Source organism: Ranitomeya variabilis, chromosome 5 (assembly GCF_051348905.1).
Source record: "Ranitomeya variabilis isolate aRanVar5 chromosome 5, aRanVar5.hap1, whole genome shotgun sequence".
In the NCBI taxonomy this organism is placed as follows: Eukaryota; Metazoa; Chordata; class Amphibia; order Anura; family Dendrobatidae; genus Ranitomeya; species Ranitomeya variabilis.
Genome location: NC_135236.1, coordinates 688,673,801 through 688,692,379, shown reverse-complemented (window position 1 = coordinate 688,692,379; position 18,579 = coordinate 688,673,801). Strand labels below are relative to the sequence as shown.

At 52.0% G+C, this 18,579-nt stretch overlaps 1 protein-coding gene across 1 annotated transcript in view; it reads left to right on the top strand.

The window, feature by feature from the left end:
- Positions 1-18,579, top strand: part of PIK3C2G (phosphatidylinositol-4-phosphate 3-kinase catalytic subunit type 2 gamma) — a 215,001-nt gene that overhangs the window by 161,927 nt on the left and 34,495 nt on the right. Inside the window, exons 20-22 of the mRNA XM_077267271.1 lie at positions 1,254-1,361; positions 14,227-14,319; positions 14,568-14,697. Coding sequence (XP_077123386.1) covers positions 1,254-1,361; positions 14,227-14,319; positions 14,568-14,697 — 331 coding nt within the window. The remainder of the gene's footprint in view (positions 1-1,253; positions 1,362-14,226; positions 14,320-14,567; positions 14,698-18,579) is intronic.

Genomic DNA, 18,579 nt, shown 5'->3' with positions numbered 1-18,579 from the left:
CCTCCGTGCTTTATACTGCTGCCGTCCTCCATGCTTTATACTGCTGCCGTCCTCCATGCTTTATACTGCTGCCGTCCTCCATGCTTTATACTGCTGCCCTCCATGCTTTACACTGCTGCCGTCCTCCGTGCTTTATACTGCTGCCGTCCTCCGTACTTTGTATTGCTGCCGTCCTCTATGCTTTATACTGCTGCTGTCCTCTCTGCTTTATACTGCTGCCGTCCTCCGAGCTTTATACTGCTGTCCTCCATGCTTTATACTGCTGCCGTCCTCCGTGCTTTATACTGCTGCCATCCTCCATGCTTTATACTGCTGCCGTCCTCCGTGCTTTATACTGCTGCCATCCTCCGTGCTTTATACTGCTGCCGTCCTCCATGCGTTATACTGCTGCCGTCCTCCATGCTTTATACTGCTGCCCTCCATGCTTTACACTGCTGCCGTCCTCCGTGCTTTATACTGCTGCCATCCTCCATGCTTTATACTGCTGCCGTCCTCCGTGCTTTATACTGCTGCTGTCCTCTATGCTTTATACTGCTGCCGTCCTCTATGCTTTATACTGCTGCCGTCCTCTATGCTTTATACTGCTGCCGTCCTCCATGCTTTGTACTGCTGCCGTCCTCCATGCTTTATACTGCTGCCGTCATCCGTGCTTTACACTGCTGCCGTACTCCATGCTTTATACTGCTGTCCTCCGTGCTTTATACTGCTGCCGTCCTCCATGCTTTATAATGCTGCCGTCCTCCATGCTTTATACTGCTGCCGTCCTCCGTGCTTTGTACTGCTGCCGTCCTCCGTGCTTTATACTGCTGCCGTCCTCCGCCGTGCTTTACACTGCTGATCCCCTCCCCGAGGATAAGGAGCAGAAAATCCTGCGCGGAGTCTGCAACACCAGCAACGGGAGATAATGGGAGTTCTGCTCCAACTGCTAGAAAGAACAATTATCCGATGACTACTCCCCTCGCTGGCTGAGGATACCCCCAAATCTGTGATTCCTTAGGGATAAGGGGATTTATCAACATGGCCATGTCTGCAGCTCTGCAGCTGACTGGAGGATAACACATGATGTAACAGGAGAATAGTGAGTGCAGCTCTGGAGGTGACTGGAGGATAAGACATAATTTAAGAGCATGGCATTGTGTCTCTGGTGTGACTTCTAGGGTGAGGTTCTGTCGCTCTTCTCTTCTGTGACTTCCACTGCTCCTTTGCTGTCCTTCCCTCATGTAGAGTGACAGCTGCGCTCTCATTATCCGCAGGAAGCTCTGAAGCTCGGACTCCACAAAATTCACCAGTTCTTTGAAGAAGTTCCAAATTGTCGACTTCCTCTGAACCCAGCAATCGTGGTGAAAGGAATCGACAAAGATGTAAGAAATGGAAAATGGAAGTAGTGTTCACCAGCAGAATAGTGAGTGCAGCTCTGGGGTATTATACGGGATGTAACTCAGGATCAGTAATGTAATGTATGTACACAGTGACTGCACCAGCAGAATAGTGAGTGCAGCTCTGGACTATAATACAGGAGGTAACTCGGGATCAGTAATGTAATGTATGTACACAGTGACTGCACCAGCAGAATAGTGAGTGCAGCTCTGGAGCATAATACAGGATGTAACTCAGGATCAGTAATGTATGTATACAGTGACTGCACCAGCAGAATAGTGAGTGCAGCTCTGGGGTATTATACGGGATGTAACTCAGGATCAGTAATGTAATGTATGTACACAGTGACTGCACCAGCAGAATAGTGAGTGCAGCTCTGGGGTATTATACGGGATGTAACTCAGGATCAGTAATGTAATGTATGTACACAGTGACTGCACCAGCAGAATAGTGAGTGCAGCTCTGGGGTATTATACGGGATGTAACTCAGGATCAGTAATGTAATGTATGTACACAGTGACTGCACCAGCAGAATAGTGAGTGCAGCTCTGGAGTATAATACAGGATATAACTCAGGATCAGTAATGTAATGTATGTACACAGTGACTGCACCAGCAGAATAGTGAGTGCAGCTCTGGGGTATAATACAGGATGTAACTCAGGATCAGTAATGTAATGTATGTACACAGTGACTGCACCAGCAGAATAGTGAGTGCAGCTCTGGGGTATTATACGGGATGTAACTCAGGATCAGTAATGTAATGTATGTACACAGTGACTGCACCAGCAGAATAGTGAGTGCAGCTCTGGGGTATTATACGGGATGTAACTCAGGATCAGTAATGTAATGTATGTACACAGTGACTGCACCAGCAGAATAGTGAGTGCAGCTCTGGGGTATTATACGGGATGTAACTCAGGATCAGTAATGTAATGTATGTACACAGTGACTGCACTAGCAGAATAGTGAGTGCAGCTCTGGAGTATAATACAGGAGGTAACTCAGGATCAGTAATGTAATGTATGTACACAGTGACTGCACTAGCAGAATAGTGAGTGCAGCTCTGGGGTATAATACAGGGTGTAACTCAGGATCAGTAATGTAATGTATGTACACAGTGACTGCACAGCAGGAAGAGGTGGAGCCTGCTTGCCGTGTGCTCTGTGTGCTGCGTAGAGAGAGCTCCTGGGAAGGGAGGTAAACTTTTTCATCCAGGACTTTTTGTCTGCCCCCTTCCCAGGAAAGAAGGCTCATTTTGGGACTGGCCTCCGGGGCTGGGCCCCCGGCTCCCGCCTCCCGGTCCAAGCCGGCGGGGGGTGGGAGGACTCCAACTCCGGCTAGGGCCACAAGATCTGGCCAAGGATCAGGCAAGGGATCCAGTATGAAGACCCGTAGGACCCCTGAGGCCGCGGCGGCTCCTTCCCCCGGAGGTAGGCCGAGTACGAGCAGGGGTGCTGCAGTGGTGCCCCTTGGTTGGGGTACTAAGGCGGCTAGAGAATCCGCCGTGGGCTATGGTTCACGCATCCATGCGCACCTCTGCGAGTATGAGGACGCCTCAAGGAAGCTAAAATCCCTCTGGGGGGAGTTGAGGGTAGCTAAGGAGAGGTCTGACAGGGCCTCCGGCAATAGGAAGGCCGAGCTATCCGCCGCGGTCAAGAAGATCAAACAATCCATACAAGACCTGGAAAGCCGGAGGTGTGAGATCCTGGATGGCAGCGGGCCCTTCCGTGAAAAGCTGGAGAACGACGACCGGTTCAGAGCCATGACCGGTGGGGCTCCGGAGGGGTCACGGAGCTCCGGCCAGGTGGTGGAGGAGGATGATGAGGAATGCGAGGAGGAGGTCGCGCCCTACCCACCGCCTGGTGGCCTGGTAAGAGATCTCCAGGCGTCGCATAGCGGGATAGCCCCCGAGCAGGTGGCTCTCCCGTCAGATTCTGGCCCTTCAGGGGACAGCGGGAGCGAGGGGGAGGATGAGGATGGTGGTAGTAGCAGCGAGGGGGGCTGCCTCGTCATGCAGCAGATCCGGCAGATCGAGTCCCCGGTCCGTTTTAACCAGCTGAGGTTCGGGGATGAGATCTGTGAGGACGAGGCAACCAGGAGGGGGATGAAGAGAAAGGCAAAGAAAAGTAAGAAGAAAACATCTACTGTGGAGAAATATGTGTATGTCCCCCTCTCTGGGGCCCCCCGATCCCGCTGTGCGGCACCCGCTACCCACCCCGGCTCGGACTCTGTTGTGGGTCCGCAGCGGGGGAGCGGGGAGATTACAGGCCATGACACGCAGGGCGCTGCCTCTGTTTGTGGTAACGGAGGGGGTAGTGATGTGTCTGATATGGAGCATGGTGTGGAAGGTGGCCCAGCGGTGGGCAAGAGAGTGGCAGCCGGGACCGCATCTCTGGCGGTGAGCGCTGGGGTGTCTGGGTCCCCCACTTACGGATCCGCTAAATCTGGATCGCTTCTGGGGGCCCGGGCACCTAGTAAAGTAAAGGGGGAGGGGCCTGCGGCTCCGGCATTACAGGCTCATAAAAAGAAAATGGTGGGGCCTCCCCTGGCGGGGTCTGCGGTGAAGTCGGGGTCTCCTGCATTGGGGGCACCGCCGCTGGTGGATGATGAGGGGGAGTGGCCTAGCCTGGGGCCGGCCGCTGGAGTTGCTGTGGCCAGGCTGTTTGTGGCCCAGGGTGTGGTGGTGGGGGGTGCTGTGCCTCAGGGGACTGGTACCGCTGGGGGGATTCCTGGGGGTGGATCCAGCTCTGGGTCGGCTCTGGGGGTCCCGCTGCGGCCGGTCTCAGGGGGTGTGGCCTCCTCGGCACCCGCTGCCCATGTAGGAGCAGCTTTAGAAAGCTCTGCTGTGCGGCTGAAGGCTGGGGGCGTGGCTTCCCAAAGAAAGGAAAAAAAAATGGTCTTAGCCAGCAATGGAGCAGGGACTGCAGCAGATAGCAGCAAGGGCGCCTGCCTGGTGGGGTCCCCTGAGTCTGGGGGCTTACCTGTGGTGGGGGCTCCGGTGACAAGGCAGGATGGAGCTGGAGGTGGGTCTGCTCCTGGCTTCCTACCTGCCAGTGAGGGAGGAGACTCTGTGCCTGCTGTGGTGGAAAGTCACGCTGTGCTGCATAAGTCCTATGGCAGCAGGACTCTTAAAGAGACAGCAGCGCTGTGTGTGTCAAACCCCCCAGCAGGGAAGATGCCACCAGTAGGTGGCGGTAGCAGTGAACCTGGAAATACCCAAAAGGTGAGGCAAAATAAAACTGACCCCAGTGTGCATGTGAGTGAGAGTGGGGTGACTGATGGAGTGGATGAGGAGGGTGCGGGTATGGAAGTGTCTATGGTTGAGGATGCGAGTGGCAGTGCGTCTAAGGTGGCAAGTGTGAGTACGGTGTCTGATGGTAGTGGGAGAAGGGGGGAGGGGGCCGGTCCATCTGCCCCCCCAGCCACAGGTTCTCGGAGTTATTCGGGGGTGGTAGCTGGAGCCCCGGGGTCTAGTCAGGGGGTTTCCTCGCCTCTGGATCTCAGGGATAGCGTTTTGCGGCGCCGCTTCCTGGAGGCCCTCAAAAAGGGAGAACGGACGATCGAAGTAGAGGGAAGAGTGGTGGACTTGGCCTTTTGGCTGGATAGACACGGCCAGGCTGCCTTCCAAGATAAAAGGGAAGGGGAAACGGTTTGGTCCCTCCCGACAGCCGGGCAGGGGGTGGCCAGGCGGAATGTGGTCCGTCTTCGGTGGAGGGGCAGTGAAGCGTGCCCGCCAAGGGCGAGGGTTGTGGAGCTCCTTCTGAAGATGGACTTCAGGGCGACGGACATCTTTGCCCTGATTCATCCGTTTGGCACCTCCTTCTTCGATGTCAGTTTTGTTCGGCCAGAGGGCTTGGAGCTTTTCTGGTCGAATTTCGAACTGGCAAAGGGGGAGCCCGGCTGGCGAGACTTTGCCGTGCAGGCGGTGTCTCGCCAAAATAGTGTAAAGAGGGTGACCGTTCTGACAAGTAACGAGTCACTCTCTGGGGTCGACATAATGACGTGGCTTTCCCGTTATGGGGAAGTCACCGAGGTCCCTAAAAAAAATAGGGACGAGTTTGGCATTTGGTCAGGGGGCTGGACCTTCATGGTAAAGTTGAAGGTTTCAGGAGGTACGGTCACCCACATCCCTTCCTCAGCATTTCTGGGGAGGGACAGAATCCAGATCTTCTACCAGGGGCAACCGAAGGTCTGCCACAGGTGCGGTGATCCCCGCCACTTCAGCGCAGGCTGCAAGGTACAGAAATGTGCCTTGTGTGGCGGGGTAGGCCATCTTGCCGCGGCCTGTGGTGACATTAGGTGTCACCTGTGTGGTGACCTTGGTCACCCGTATAGCCGCTGCCCCCGTTCCTTTTCCAGCACCATCTCTGGCCCGGCAGGGGGGAGCCAAGGGGGGGTCCCCGGTGGTGCAACTTCTGCTGTGGCTGAGGGTGGAGGCATGAGGGGAGCTGAGGGGTCGGTGAGGAAAGGCGAGGCTGGTACATCTGCCCACCAGTGGCAACAGGTGAGGAGCCGTAAGGGCAGGGGGCAGGATAAGCCTCAGGCAACTGGGGTGATGACTGCCCCCACCCTGGAGACGGCAGCCGAAGCCTCTGAGGCCCTGGGGGAGAAGGCGGTGAGCGAGGAGATCCGGAGGATGGAGAGGGAGGAGTTGGCTGCTTCTGATAACTCTTCCCAGTATGAAAGTCTGGATGAAGAGGTGGTGGAGCAGCCTAAAAAAACGGGTGACAATCGTACCAGTAAGAGTCAGAAGAAGAGGAAGAACAAGGCTAAAAAATCTAAGCCCCCCCCCCTGGCCACTGGGGTGCCTACGGAAGGGCTCGCTGACTCCCCTCTGATCCCCCTCTCCAATCGGTTCCAAGCCCTCGATGACTCTGCTGTGTCGGAGGTCGGGGGTGAGGGGCCGGTCGCAACATCTGGGGTGCCTTCGGGGAGTGGTGAGGTCTGTCCTCCGGGGGATTCACACTCCTCTGGAGGGGGGACTACCTCGGGGTCCAGGGGCAAGGAATCTATTTCTGGGAAATCCAGTGCTATAAAGGAGGATATGGACACCTCGGTATCTTTAAAGAGGAGGGGTGAGTCGGGCTCTTCCTCAGAAGGGGAGAGGAAAACAGGGGGTACGGTTAAAAAACAGGCCATCTAACTCAATCACCCATGATGGCGGAACCTACCCCGTTGACTCTGGCGTCGATTAATGTCGCCAGCATAAAGTCAGATACGGCTAGATTTACGGCCTTTGATTTTTTCACCCGGGTTGAGGCTGATATTTTATTTTTGCAGGAGACCAGACTAACAGACCTGGGGTCCATCTACAAAGCAAAGAGGGAATGGAGGAGTGGGCCCTCATACTGGTCTCTTGCGGCCGAGCCGTATAGCGGGGTAGCGGTCCTTTTTAAGACCGTGGAGGTGGAATGCAGACGGGTGATCGAGGTAGAAATGGGGAGATGTTTGGTCCTTGACGTCTTCATGAGGGGACAGGAGCTTCGGCTCATCAATATCTATGGCCCACAATCCAAGTGGGACCGTAAATGTCTCTTCCTGAGGATCAAGCCCTATCTTTTTACGAGCCGGCAGGTGGTCTTCGGTGGGGATTTTAATACTGTAACCAGACTCCGTGATAGGGGAGGCCCCGGAGACCGGCTGGCTTATGATAGCGTAGCCTTGAATAGCATAGTAAGCGAAGCTCGCCTGGTGGATGTCCACATCCGGCACACCCCAGGTCACGGGGGTTTCACCTTTTTTAGGGGAAGCAGTAGGTCTAGGATAGATAGGTTTTTTTTAAAGGAGGAAGCCGTCTCTTCTGCAGTGTCCGCTGTTGAGGTGGAGTTCTCCGATCACTGTTTCATTTTCTTTACTTTGAATGTTACAGAGACCCCCCGGATGGGGAGAGGCCTATGGAAGCTGAATTCGTCCCTTCTGGAAGAGGCGGAAGTAAGACAGTCCTTTGAGGAATTTCTTCAGAGCCAGGTACCTCTCTTGGGTCTTTGTAGCAGTAAGTCTGAGTGGTGGGAGATCTTCAAAAGAAGGGTCGCAGGGTTCTTCCGTCAGCTCTCGAGCCTCAGAGGCCTGAACAGGTACCGCCTGTATCGGGAGCTGGGGAGGAAACTCGAGCAGCTCGTCTCGACTGGAGGGGACCGAGAGGAAATCTCCAGGGTGAAGACCTTGCTCAAGGGGTGCCAGTATGATAGGCACACATCCTTGGTTTTTGAGAGGGATTTCGGGAGGTACCGCTCGCCCGACCCTTACAGAAACTGCAGGTTGTCAGTGAATTGTAAGATGGTGAGAGGACTGATTGACAGTACGGGGTCCCTGAACAGATCCAAATCAGGGATCCTGGAGGTGGTCAGATCCTTCTACTTGCACCTCTTGGGGAGGAGGGATCCTGATCGGGATGAGATGTCGGCTTTCCTGACTGAAACCATCCCTGAGCCAGGGGATGACCCCTCTCTTCATGTTTTGGCAGAAGCAATCAGGGAAGAGGAAGTGAGACGGGCGATTGATGGGCTCCGGCCCAAAAAGTCGCCCGGTCCGGATGGCTTAACATCCGAGTTCTACAAGACTTTTAGGGACTCTTTGGTCCCCCTCTTGACTGAGGTTTTTAATGAGTGCCTCTCCTCGGGCATTCTACCCAGTTCAATGAGGAAGTCAGCCCTGATTATCCTGTCAAAGGGTAAAGACTCGTCCCGTATTGAGAATTGGCGTCCCATAGCGCTTCTCAATACGGACCGAAAGGTTCTGGCAAAGGTGCTTTTTAATCGGCTGGTGCAGTTTGCGCCCCGGCTCCTTTCGGGGGCCCAGCACTGCTCTGTTCCAGGCCGCAGTACATTTAGTGCTGTGCTCGGTGTCCGGGAGGCAGTGGAGCAGGGCAGGGCAGGTCACTGGAAGGGGTACTTGCTGTCCTTAGACCAGGCGAAGGCCTTTGACCGGGTTAACCATGAGTACCTCTGGTCCGTCCTTCTGAGGTATGGTCTGCCTGGGAGGTTTGTTGATTGGTTGAGAGTTTTATACAATGGGGCAGAGACTTTTCCGCTCGTGAACGGTTGGGTCGGACACCCTTTTGAGGTGAGGTCTGGTGTCCGCCAGGGCTGTCCTCTGAGCCCGCTGTTATACGTGTTTGCGATCGACCCCCTTTTAAGGAGGGTGGAGCGTGGACCGTTGGTGGGAGTCAGGATGGACCAGGCGGAGCCAGAGGCCGCCTTGAGGGTAGTGGCGTACGCTGATGATGTTTCCCTTTTTGTATCCTCGAGAGAGGAGGCAGATTGGGTGATGTCTGAGGTTGAACGCTACTCGGTGGCATCCGGTTCCATGATCAACCGGGACAAGTGTGAGAGTCTCTGGCTGGGAGGGGGAGATCCAAGTTTTGATCTCCTGGACACCCTTCCAGGGCCTCAGGCCACAGCAAAAATATTAGGCATCAGTTTCGGCCCGGGGGACTATCCCCAGCAAAACTGGGAGGGCAGACTTAAGATTGCCGCCCAGAAGGTGGATCAGTGGAAGGGTTGGTCTTTGACCCTAAGGGAAAGGGTTAGTCTTGCCAAGGGCTATTTGCTTCCTTTGCTAATATATTTGGGCAGCGTCTGCATCTTGCCAGAGCCTCTTTGGACACGGGTCTACAGCCTGTTTTTCCAATTGTTATGGGGAAATAGGCTGAACCTAATCAAGAGGGAGGTCACGTACCGCACGAGGAGACTAGGAGGGTTGGGTATGGTCAACCCAGTGGTGTTTCTAGTAAACACCTTTCTTAAGGCAAACATCGCCAACCTCTGGTCAGAGAGGGCTCCTCTGTGGGTATTCTCCTGTAGGGGGTGGTTTCGGCCTTTCTTCCAGGAATGGGAGACAGGAGGGCAGGTAAAGGACCTTCGAACACCTCATGGGCATCTTCCGGCTTATGCTACCCCGGTTCTGAAGGTGATCCGTCGGTGGGGTCTGGGAGTGTGGGAGATCAGGACCATGTCGAGAAGGTTACTTGACAATAGGGTCCTGTTGACCCACTTTCAGAAGCCCCTGGCGCTCAGGGATTGCCCAAGCTGGGATCTGGAGGTAGGGCTCGGGTTATTGAACTCTAAGCGGATCCCCTTGAAGTTTTGGGACTTGGCTTGGCGCTGCTTCCATGGGAAGCTGTATGTGAGGGACAACCTGAAGTGCAGATGCTCTGATGACCGGGATTGTCCCCGCGAAGAGTGTGGCGGTATGCTTGAAAGCATGGAGCATTTCCTGCTTCGGTGTCCCTTTAATACAGAGGTCTACAGCAGGGTGGGTGCTTCCATTGGCTGGCCTAGGCTGGCAGGCCTTTCCTATGCGGAGTGGGCCTATGGGGCATTCAGGTCCCTTGGTGGCCGAGATCGGGGCACTGTTTTCTTAGTTAGTTTAGTAACTAGGTTCCACACGTGGAATGCACGGTGTCTAGTGTCTACTCAGCGGAAAGTCCTCCCCAGGGAAGAGGTGATTAGGAACATCCTGGGTGACCTGGCAAAAGTGCGCTTGCTGGAGTTTGAGAGGCTGGGTGCAGGGAGGGCCTCTCTTCTTTGGAGGGGTTTCTCCTTTAATGTGCCCTAGGGAGAGTTAGGTTCTGTGTGCCTGTGATAGGGTTGAGTTAGTCTTTTTTATCTTTTTATCTTTATTTTGTAGGGTCAGATAGATGTGTAGGGACAGGGAGGGACAGATAGGGACAGTCTTTAGGGACAGGTAGTTAGTATTAGGTTGGTAGTGAGGGTCAGTGAGGGACAGGTAGGGGCAGGTAGGGAGAGATTAGTAGGGCTATAGGGACAGGATTTTTTCTTTTGTGTTGTTAGGGAGGGTCAGGGTGATGTGCGGTAGATTAGGGTGAGAGCCTCTATGGTCTCCAGTTCCTGGTGGTGGGCTGTAACCCTCACTTATAGATTTTTGTTTTGTAATTGGTAACCCGGGTATAGGGCTTGCAAGCATTGAACTTGGGCCTGTTCTTTGGTCATGGTTAAGGTGTGTATTGGTTATTATTATGTTATTATTGATTATATGTTATTATAAGGTTGTATATATGTTACATGTGTACTATGATGCGTGTAGGGGGGATTTAGTTTAGGTGGGGTGGGGGGTTTCTTGGGGGGTGGGGGGATGGGTTTTGGAGAATGGACGTCCGGCGGGATGCCAAGAAGAGGAAAAAAGGGCCATAAACTTCTGTGGACCTTGTTGTATAGTGAAGGCCACAAACTTTCGTGGGACCTTGTGTGATAGGCCACAAACTCTCGTGGGACCTTGTGTGATAGGCCACAAACTCTCGTGGGACCTGGTGTGATAGGCCACAAACTTTCGTGGGACCTTTGGGGGAATGGTGGTGGTTTAGTTTAGGAGGTAAAAAAATAAAAATAAAAATAAAAATAATAAAAAAAAAATAATATATGATTAAGTTTTGGCCAGGTGGCCTATTTGCTTTCTTTAGGGCAGTTGGCCGACTTTTGTTTATTTTTCTAGGGATGAATGCATGGGTATGTGTGTATGAGGGAAAAAGGTACAAGGGGAGAGGAAAAAGGATATAGGTTGAGGTCTCTTCCCTTGCTGGGGGTATTAATGAAATGGAGGAACATTTTGTTTGTATAAATATGCTGGACATTGGACTTTTGGGGACTGTGAATAATTTGTTTTGTTATTGAGTTTGTCTGTAAGCTTTGTTTTGTACTTTTATAATAAAAAAGAGATACAGGATGTAACTCAGGATCAGTAATGTAATGTATGTACACAGTGACTGCATCAGCAGAATAGTGAGTGCAGCTCTGGGGTATAATACAGGATGTAACTCAGGATCAGTAATGTAATGTATGTACACAGTGACTGCACCAGCAGAATAGTGAGCGCAGCTCTGGGGTATAATACAGGATGTAACTCAGGATCAGTAATGTAATGTATGTACACAGTGACTGCACCAGCAGAATAGTGAGTGCAGCTCTGGGGTATAATACAGGATGTAACTCAGGATCAGTAATGTAATGTATGTACACAGTGACTGCACCAGCAGAATAGTGAGCGCAGCTCTGGGGTATAATACAGGATGTAACTCAGGATCAGTAATGTAATGTATGTACACAGTGACTGCACCAGCAGAATAGTGAGTGCAGCTCTGGAGTATAATACAGGATGTAACTCAGGATCAGTAATGTAATGTATGTACACAGTGACTGCACCAGCAGAATAGTGAGTGCAGCTCTGGGGTATTATACGGGATGTAACTCAGGATCAGTAATGTAATGTATGTACACAGTGACTGCACCAGCAGAATAGTGAGTGCAGCTCTGGGGTATTATACGGGATGTAACTCAGGATCAGTAATGTAATGTATGTACACAGTGACTGCACCAGCAGAATAGTGAGTGCAGCTCTGGAGTATAAAACAGGATGTAACCCAGGATCAGTAATGTAATGTATGTACACAGTGACTGCACCAGCAGAATAGTGAGTGCAGCTCTGGGGTATAATACAGGAGGTAACTCAGGATCTGTAATGTATGTATGTACATAGTGACTGCACCAGCAGAATAGTGAGTGCAGCTCTGGAGTATAATACAGGATATAATGCAGGATCAGTAATGTAATGTATGTACACAGTGACTGCACCAGCAGAATAGTGAGTGCAGCTCTGGAGTATAATACAGGATGTAACTCAGGATCAGTAATGTAATGTATGTACACAGTGAGTGCACCAGCAGAATAGTGAGTGCAGCTCTGGAGTATAATACAGGATGTAACTCAGGATCAGTAATGTATGTACAGTGACTGCACCAGCAGAAAAGCGAGTGCAACTCTGGAGGATAATGCAGGATGTAACTCAGGATCAGTAATGTAATGTATGTACACAGTGACTGCACCAGCAGAATAGTGAGTGCAGCTCTGGAGGATAATGCAGGATATAACTCAGGATCAGTAATGTAATGTATGTACACAGTGACTGCACCAGCAGAATAGTGAGTGCAGCTCTGGGGTATAATACAGGATGTAACTCAGGATCAGTAATGTAATGTATGTACACAGTGACTGCACCAGCAGAATAGTGAGTGCAGCTCTGGAGTATAATACAGGATGTAACTCAGGATCAGTAATGTAATGTATGTACACAGTGACTGCACCAGCAGAATAGTGAGTGCAGCTCTGGAGTATAATACAGGATGTAACTCAGGATCAGTAATGTAATGTATGTACACAGTGACTGCACCAGCAGAATAGTGAGTGCAGCTCTGGAGTATAATACAGGATGTAACTCAGGATCAGTAATGTATGTACACAGTGACTGCACCAGCAGAATAGTGAGTGCAGCTCTGGAGTATAATACAGGATGTAACTCAGGATCAGTAATGTAATGTATGTACACAGTGACTGCACCAGCAGAATAGTGAGTGCAGCTCTGGAGTATAATACAGGAGGTAACTCAGGAACAGTAATGTATGTACACAGTGACTGCACCAGCAGAATAGTGAGTGCAGCTCTGGAGTATAATACAAGAGGTAACTCAGGATCAGTAATGTAATGTATGTACACAGTGACTGCACCAGCAGAATAGTGAGTGCAGCTCTGGGGTATAATACCGGATGTAACTCGGGATCAGTAATGTATGTACACAGTGACTGCACCAGCAGAATAGTGAGTGCAGCTCTGGGGTATAATACCGGATGTAACTCGGGATCAGTAATGTATGTACACAGTGACTGCACCAGCAGAATAGTGAGTGCAGCTCTGGGGTATTATACGGGATGTAACTCAGGATCAGTAATGTAATGTATGTACACAGTGACTGCACCAGCAGAATAGTGAGTGCAGCTCTGGAGTATAATACAGGAGGTAACTCAGGATCAGTAATGTAATGTATGTACACAGTGACTGCACCAGCAGAATAGTGAGTGCAGCTCTGGGGTATTATACGGGATGTAACTCAGGATCAGTAATGTAATGTATGTACACAGTGACTGCACCAGCAGAATAGTGAGTGCAGCTCTGGGGTATAATACAGGAGGTAACTCAGGATCAGTAATGTAATGTATGTACACAGTGACTGCACCAGCAGAATAGTGAGTGCAGCTCTGGGGTATAATACAGGAGGTAACTCAGGATCAGTAATGTATGTACACAGTGACTGCACCAGCAGAATAGTGAGCGCAGCTCTGGGGTATAATACAGGAGGTAACTCAGGATCAGTAATGTAATGTATGTACACAGTGACCGCACCAGCAGAATAGTGAGTGCAGCTCTGGGGTATAATACAGGAGGTAACTCAGGATCAGTAATGTAATGTATGTACACAGTGACTGCACCAGCAGAATAGTGAGTGCAGCTCTGGAGTATAATACAGGATGTAACTCAGGATCAGTAATGTAATGTATGTACACAGTGACTGCACCAGCAGAATAGTGAGTGCAGCTCTGGGGTATTATACGGGATGTAACTCAGGATCAGTAATGTAATGTATGTACACAGTGACTGCACCAGCAGAATAGTGAGTGCAGCTCTGGTGTATAATACAGGAGGTAACTCAGGATCAGTAATGTAATGTATGTACACAGTGACTGCACCAGCAGAATAGTGAGTGCAGCTCTGGGGTATTATACGGGATGTAACTCAGGATCAGTAATGTAATGTATGTACACAGTGACTGCACCAGCAGAATAGTGAGTGCAGCTCTGGGGTATAATACAGGATGTAACTCAGGATCAGTAATGTAATGTATGTACACAGTGACTGCACCAGCAGAATAGTGAGTGCAGCTCTGGAGTATAATACCGGATGTAACTCAGGATCAGTAATGTATGTACACAGTGACTGCACCAGCAGAATAGTGAGCTCAGCTCTGGGTGACAGTTTTCTACTGTGATGTTTCCTCTCTTTCAGTCCTGCTCTTTCTATAAATCTAACGCAAAGCCTGTGAAGATTTCCTTCATTAACGCCGATCCGGAGGGTCCGAACATCCACGTCCTGTACAAGGTGCGCTGCTGGCTCCTTCTTGCCGGTTTTGCTTATTTATCCTTTATCTGCGTTTCCTCTGGTGTTTTGCTTGTTTTCATCCTGACCCGTCTGTTTCAGGAATATAATGCGAGGACTGGCACAGGGGCAGCAGGACCGGGGGCCGTGCGTCAGCCGCCTTACCCTGCGTGCCGCCTCCTGCAGCCGCTGCAGTGTATGTTGGTGCGGTGGTCGGGTCTGCCACCTCTGATGTCTCCTTATCTGTGTAGGTGGGAGATGACCTGAGGCAGGACATGCTGGTCCTCCAGATGGTGGCGCTCATGGACAGAATCTGGCTGCATGAGGGACTGGACCTGCGGATGATCAGCTACAAATGTGTGTCCACCGGCCGCAGGCGAGGTCAGCAACCAGGGGAGGACGGCGGACAGACCGCGCTCACTGCTGCCGGACGAAGGACAGACCGCACTCACTGCTGCCGGACGACGGACAGACCGCACTCACTGCTGCCGGACAACGGACAGACCGCGCTCACTGCTGCCGGACGACGGACAGACCGCTCTCACTGCTGCCGGACAGCGGACAGACCGCACTCACTGCTGCCGGACGACGGACAGACCGCACTCACTGCTGCCGGACGACGGACAGACCGCACTCACTGCTGCCGGACGACGGACAGAACGCACTCACTGCTGCCGGACGACGGACAGACCGCACTCACTGCTGCCGGACAGCGGACAGACCGCGCTCACTGCTGCCGGACAGCGGACAGACTGCACTCACTGCTGCCGGACGACGGACAGACCGCACTCACTGCTGCCGGACAACGGACAGACCGCGCTCACTGCTGCCAGACAACGGACAGACCGCGCTCACTGCTGCCGGACGACGGACAGACCGCATTCACTGCTGCCGGACAACGGACAGACCGCACTCACTGCTGCCGGACAGCGGACAGACCGCGCTCACTGCTGCCGGACAACGGACAGACCGCGCTCACTGCTGCCGGACAACGGACAGACCGCGTTCACTGCTGCCAGACAACGGACAGACCGCGCTCACTGCTGCCGGACGACGGACAGACCGCGCTCACTGCTGCCGGACGACAGACAGATCGCGCTCACTGCTGCCGGACAACGGACAGACCGCTCTCACTGCTGCCGGACAACGGACAGACTGCGCTCTGCTGCCGGACAACGGACAGTCCTCACTCACTGCTGCCGGACAACGGTTAGACCGCTCTCACTGCTGCCGGATGAGGGACAGACCGCGCTCACTGCTGCCGGACGGTGGACAGACCGCACTCACTCCTGTCGGACAACGGAGAGACCGCGCTCACTGCTGCCGGACGACGGACAGATCGCGCTCACTGCTGCCGGACAACGGACAGACCGCTCTCACTGCTGCCGGACAACGGACAGACTGCGCTCTGCTGCCGGACAACGGACAGTCCTCACTCACTGCTGCCGTACGACTGACAGACCGCGCTCACTGCTGCCGGACAACGGACAGTCCTCACTCACTGCTGCCAGACAACGGTCAGACCGCTCTCACTGCTGCCGGATGAGGGACAGACCGCGCTCACTGCTGCCGGACAGTGGACAGACCGCACTCACTCCTGTCGGACAACGGACAGACGGCGCTCACTGCTGCCGGATGAGGGACAGATGGCGCTCACTGCTGCTGGACAACGGACAGACCGCACTCACTGCTGCCGGACAACGGTCAGACCACACTCACTGCTGCCGGACAGTGGACAGACCGCACTCACTGCTGCCGGACAACGGACAGACCGCACTCACTGCTGCCGGATGAGGGACAGACGGCGCTCACTGCTGCCGGACAACGGACAGACCGCACTCACTGCTGCCGGACAACGGACAGACCGCACTCACTGCTGCCGGACAACGGACAGACTGCACTCACTGCTGCCGGATGAGGGACAGATGGCGCTCACTGCTGCTGGACAACGGACAGACCGCACTCACTGCTGCCGGACAACGGTCAGACCACACTCACTGCTGCCGGACAGTGGACAGACCGCACTCACTGCTGCCGGACAACGGACAGACCGCACTCACTGCTGCCGGAAGAGGGACAGACGGCGCTCACTGCTGACTGATGACAGACAGACCACGCTCGCTGCTGACTGACGACGGACAGACCACGCTCGCTGCTGGTGGAGGATGATGACATAGTATTAGTAGTGGTGGAAGATGATGAAGTAGTAGTGGAAGATGATGAAGTAGTAGTAGTAGTAGTGGAGGATGATGATAGTGGTGGAAGATGATGACATAGTAGTAGTGGAGGATGATGACATAGTAGTGGTGGAGGATGATGATAGTGGTGGAGGATGATGACGTAGTAGTAGTAGTGGTGGAGGATGATGATGTAGTAGTAGTAGTGGTGGAGGATGATGATGTAGTAGTAGTGGACGATAATGACGTAGTAGTGGAGGATGATGACGTAGTAGTAGTAGTAGTGGTGGAGGATGATAACAGTAGTAGGGGAGGATGATGACGTAGTAGAGGTGGAGGATGATGATAGTGGTGGAGGATGATGACATAGTAGTAGTAGTAGTGGTGGAGGATGATAAAGAAGTAGTAGTAGTGGTGGAGGATGATGACTGTCACGATAATATGAATATGCCATGTTTTGAGTATATACCTAAAAGGTCCATGGCTTTTCAGACACACGCTGTGGGCTATTCTGACCCCCCCTCTTCACTGTCTAGAAAGTTCTTCTCTCTTAGCCTGCAGGCAACTCTCTCCCCCCTGCTATATAGTGTAATGTGAGCCCAGCGTGCCAGCTCCACTGAGGACTTTTTATGGCTTTGTGCTGCGAAGGCCAGTCCTCTCCCTAAACCCCTCATCCCCTCTCCCGCCTGATACCAGCATAACTGGTGCAGCAAATTCCAAACTGCATGGGACTCTTTTCTTCTTGAAAAGTTATGTATACTGGCACCGATCAGGGATAGCGAGATAAAAGTTACACATTCCGGATGTCCACTGAGAGATCTACACTGTGTGCAGAATTATTAGGCAAGTTGTATTTTAGAGGATTATTTTTATTATTGATCAACCACTATGTTCTCAATCAACCCAAAAGACTCAAATATCAAAGCTTAATATTTTTGGAAGTTGGAGTGGGGTTTTTTAGATTTGGCTACCTTAGGAGGATATCTGTTTGTGCAGGTAACTATTACTGTGCAGAATTATTAGGCAACTTAATAAAAACCAAATATATTCCCATCTCACTTGTTTATTTTCACCAGGTAAACCAATACAACTGCACAAAATTTAGAAATAAACATTTCTGACAGGCAAAAACAAAACCCCCCCAAAATGAGTGACCAATATAGCCCCCTTTCTTTCTGATGACACTCGGCAGCCTCCATCCATAGATTCTGTCAGTTGCTTGATCTCTTTACGGCCAACATCGCGTGCAGCAGCCACCACAGCCTCCAGACACTGCTCTGAGAGGTGGACTGTTCTCCCTCCCTGTAGATCTCACAGGTTCTCTATGGGGTTCAGATCAGGTGAACAAGGGGGCCATGTCATTATTTTTTCTTCTGTGAGACCTTTACTGGCCAGCCGCGCTGTGGAGTAGTTGGAGGCATGTGATGGAGCATTGTCCTGCATGAAAATCATGTTTTTCTTGAACGATACCGACTTCTTCCTGTACCACTGCTTGAAGATGTCTTCCAGAAACTGGCAGTAGGTCTGGGAGTTGATAATAATAATAACCTTTATTTATATAGCGCCAACATATTCCGCAGCGCTTTACAGCTTCAAACACAACAGTTATAAGTAAAAATGTTAACAATACAATAATTAAAGCACAATAAGCCGCCCCTGCTGGTGAGAGCTTACAATCTACAATGAGGTGGGGGAGATACAAAGTACAGGTGTGTATTTACAATGATGGTCCGGCCATCTTCAGGGGGTGGGGGGTAGATGAGATAGTGAATGGGCTACACACACACAAACATAAAATGACCTTGATTAGTTAATGTGGTAGGCCGCTCTGGACAAATGTGTTTTGAGCGAGCGCCTAAAACTATGCAAATTGTGGATGGTCCTAATTTCTTGGGGTAGAGCATTCCAGAGGATTGGCACAGCACGGGAGAAGTCTTGGAGTCGGGAGTGGGAGGTTCAGATTAGTGCAGAGGTTAGTCGAAAAGTAATTTGCAGAGCGCAGAGGTTGGTTAGGCCGATAGACAGAAATGAGGGAGGAGATGTAAGGGGGTGCCGCACTGTGGAGAGCTTTGTGGGTGAGAACAAG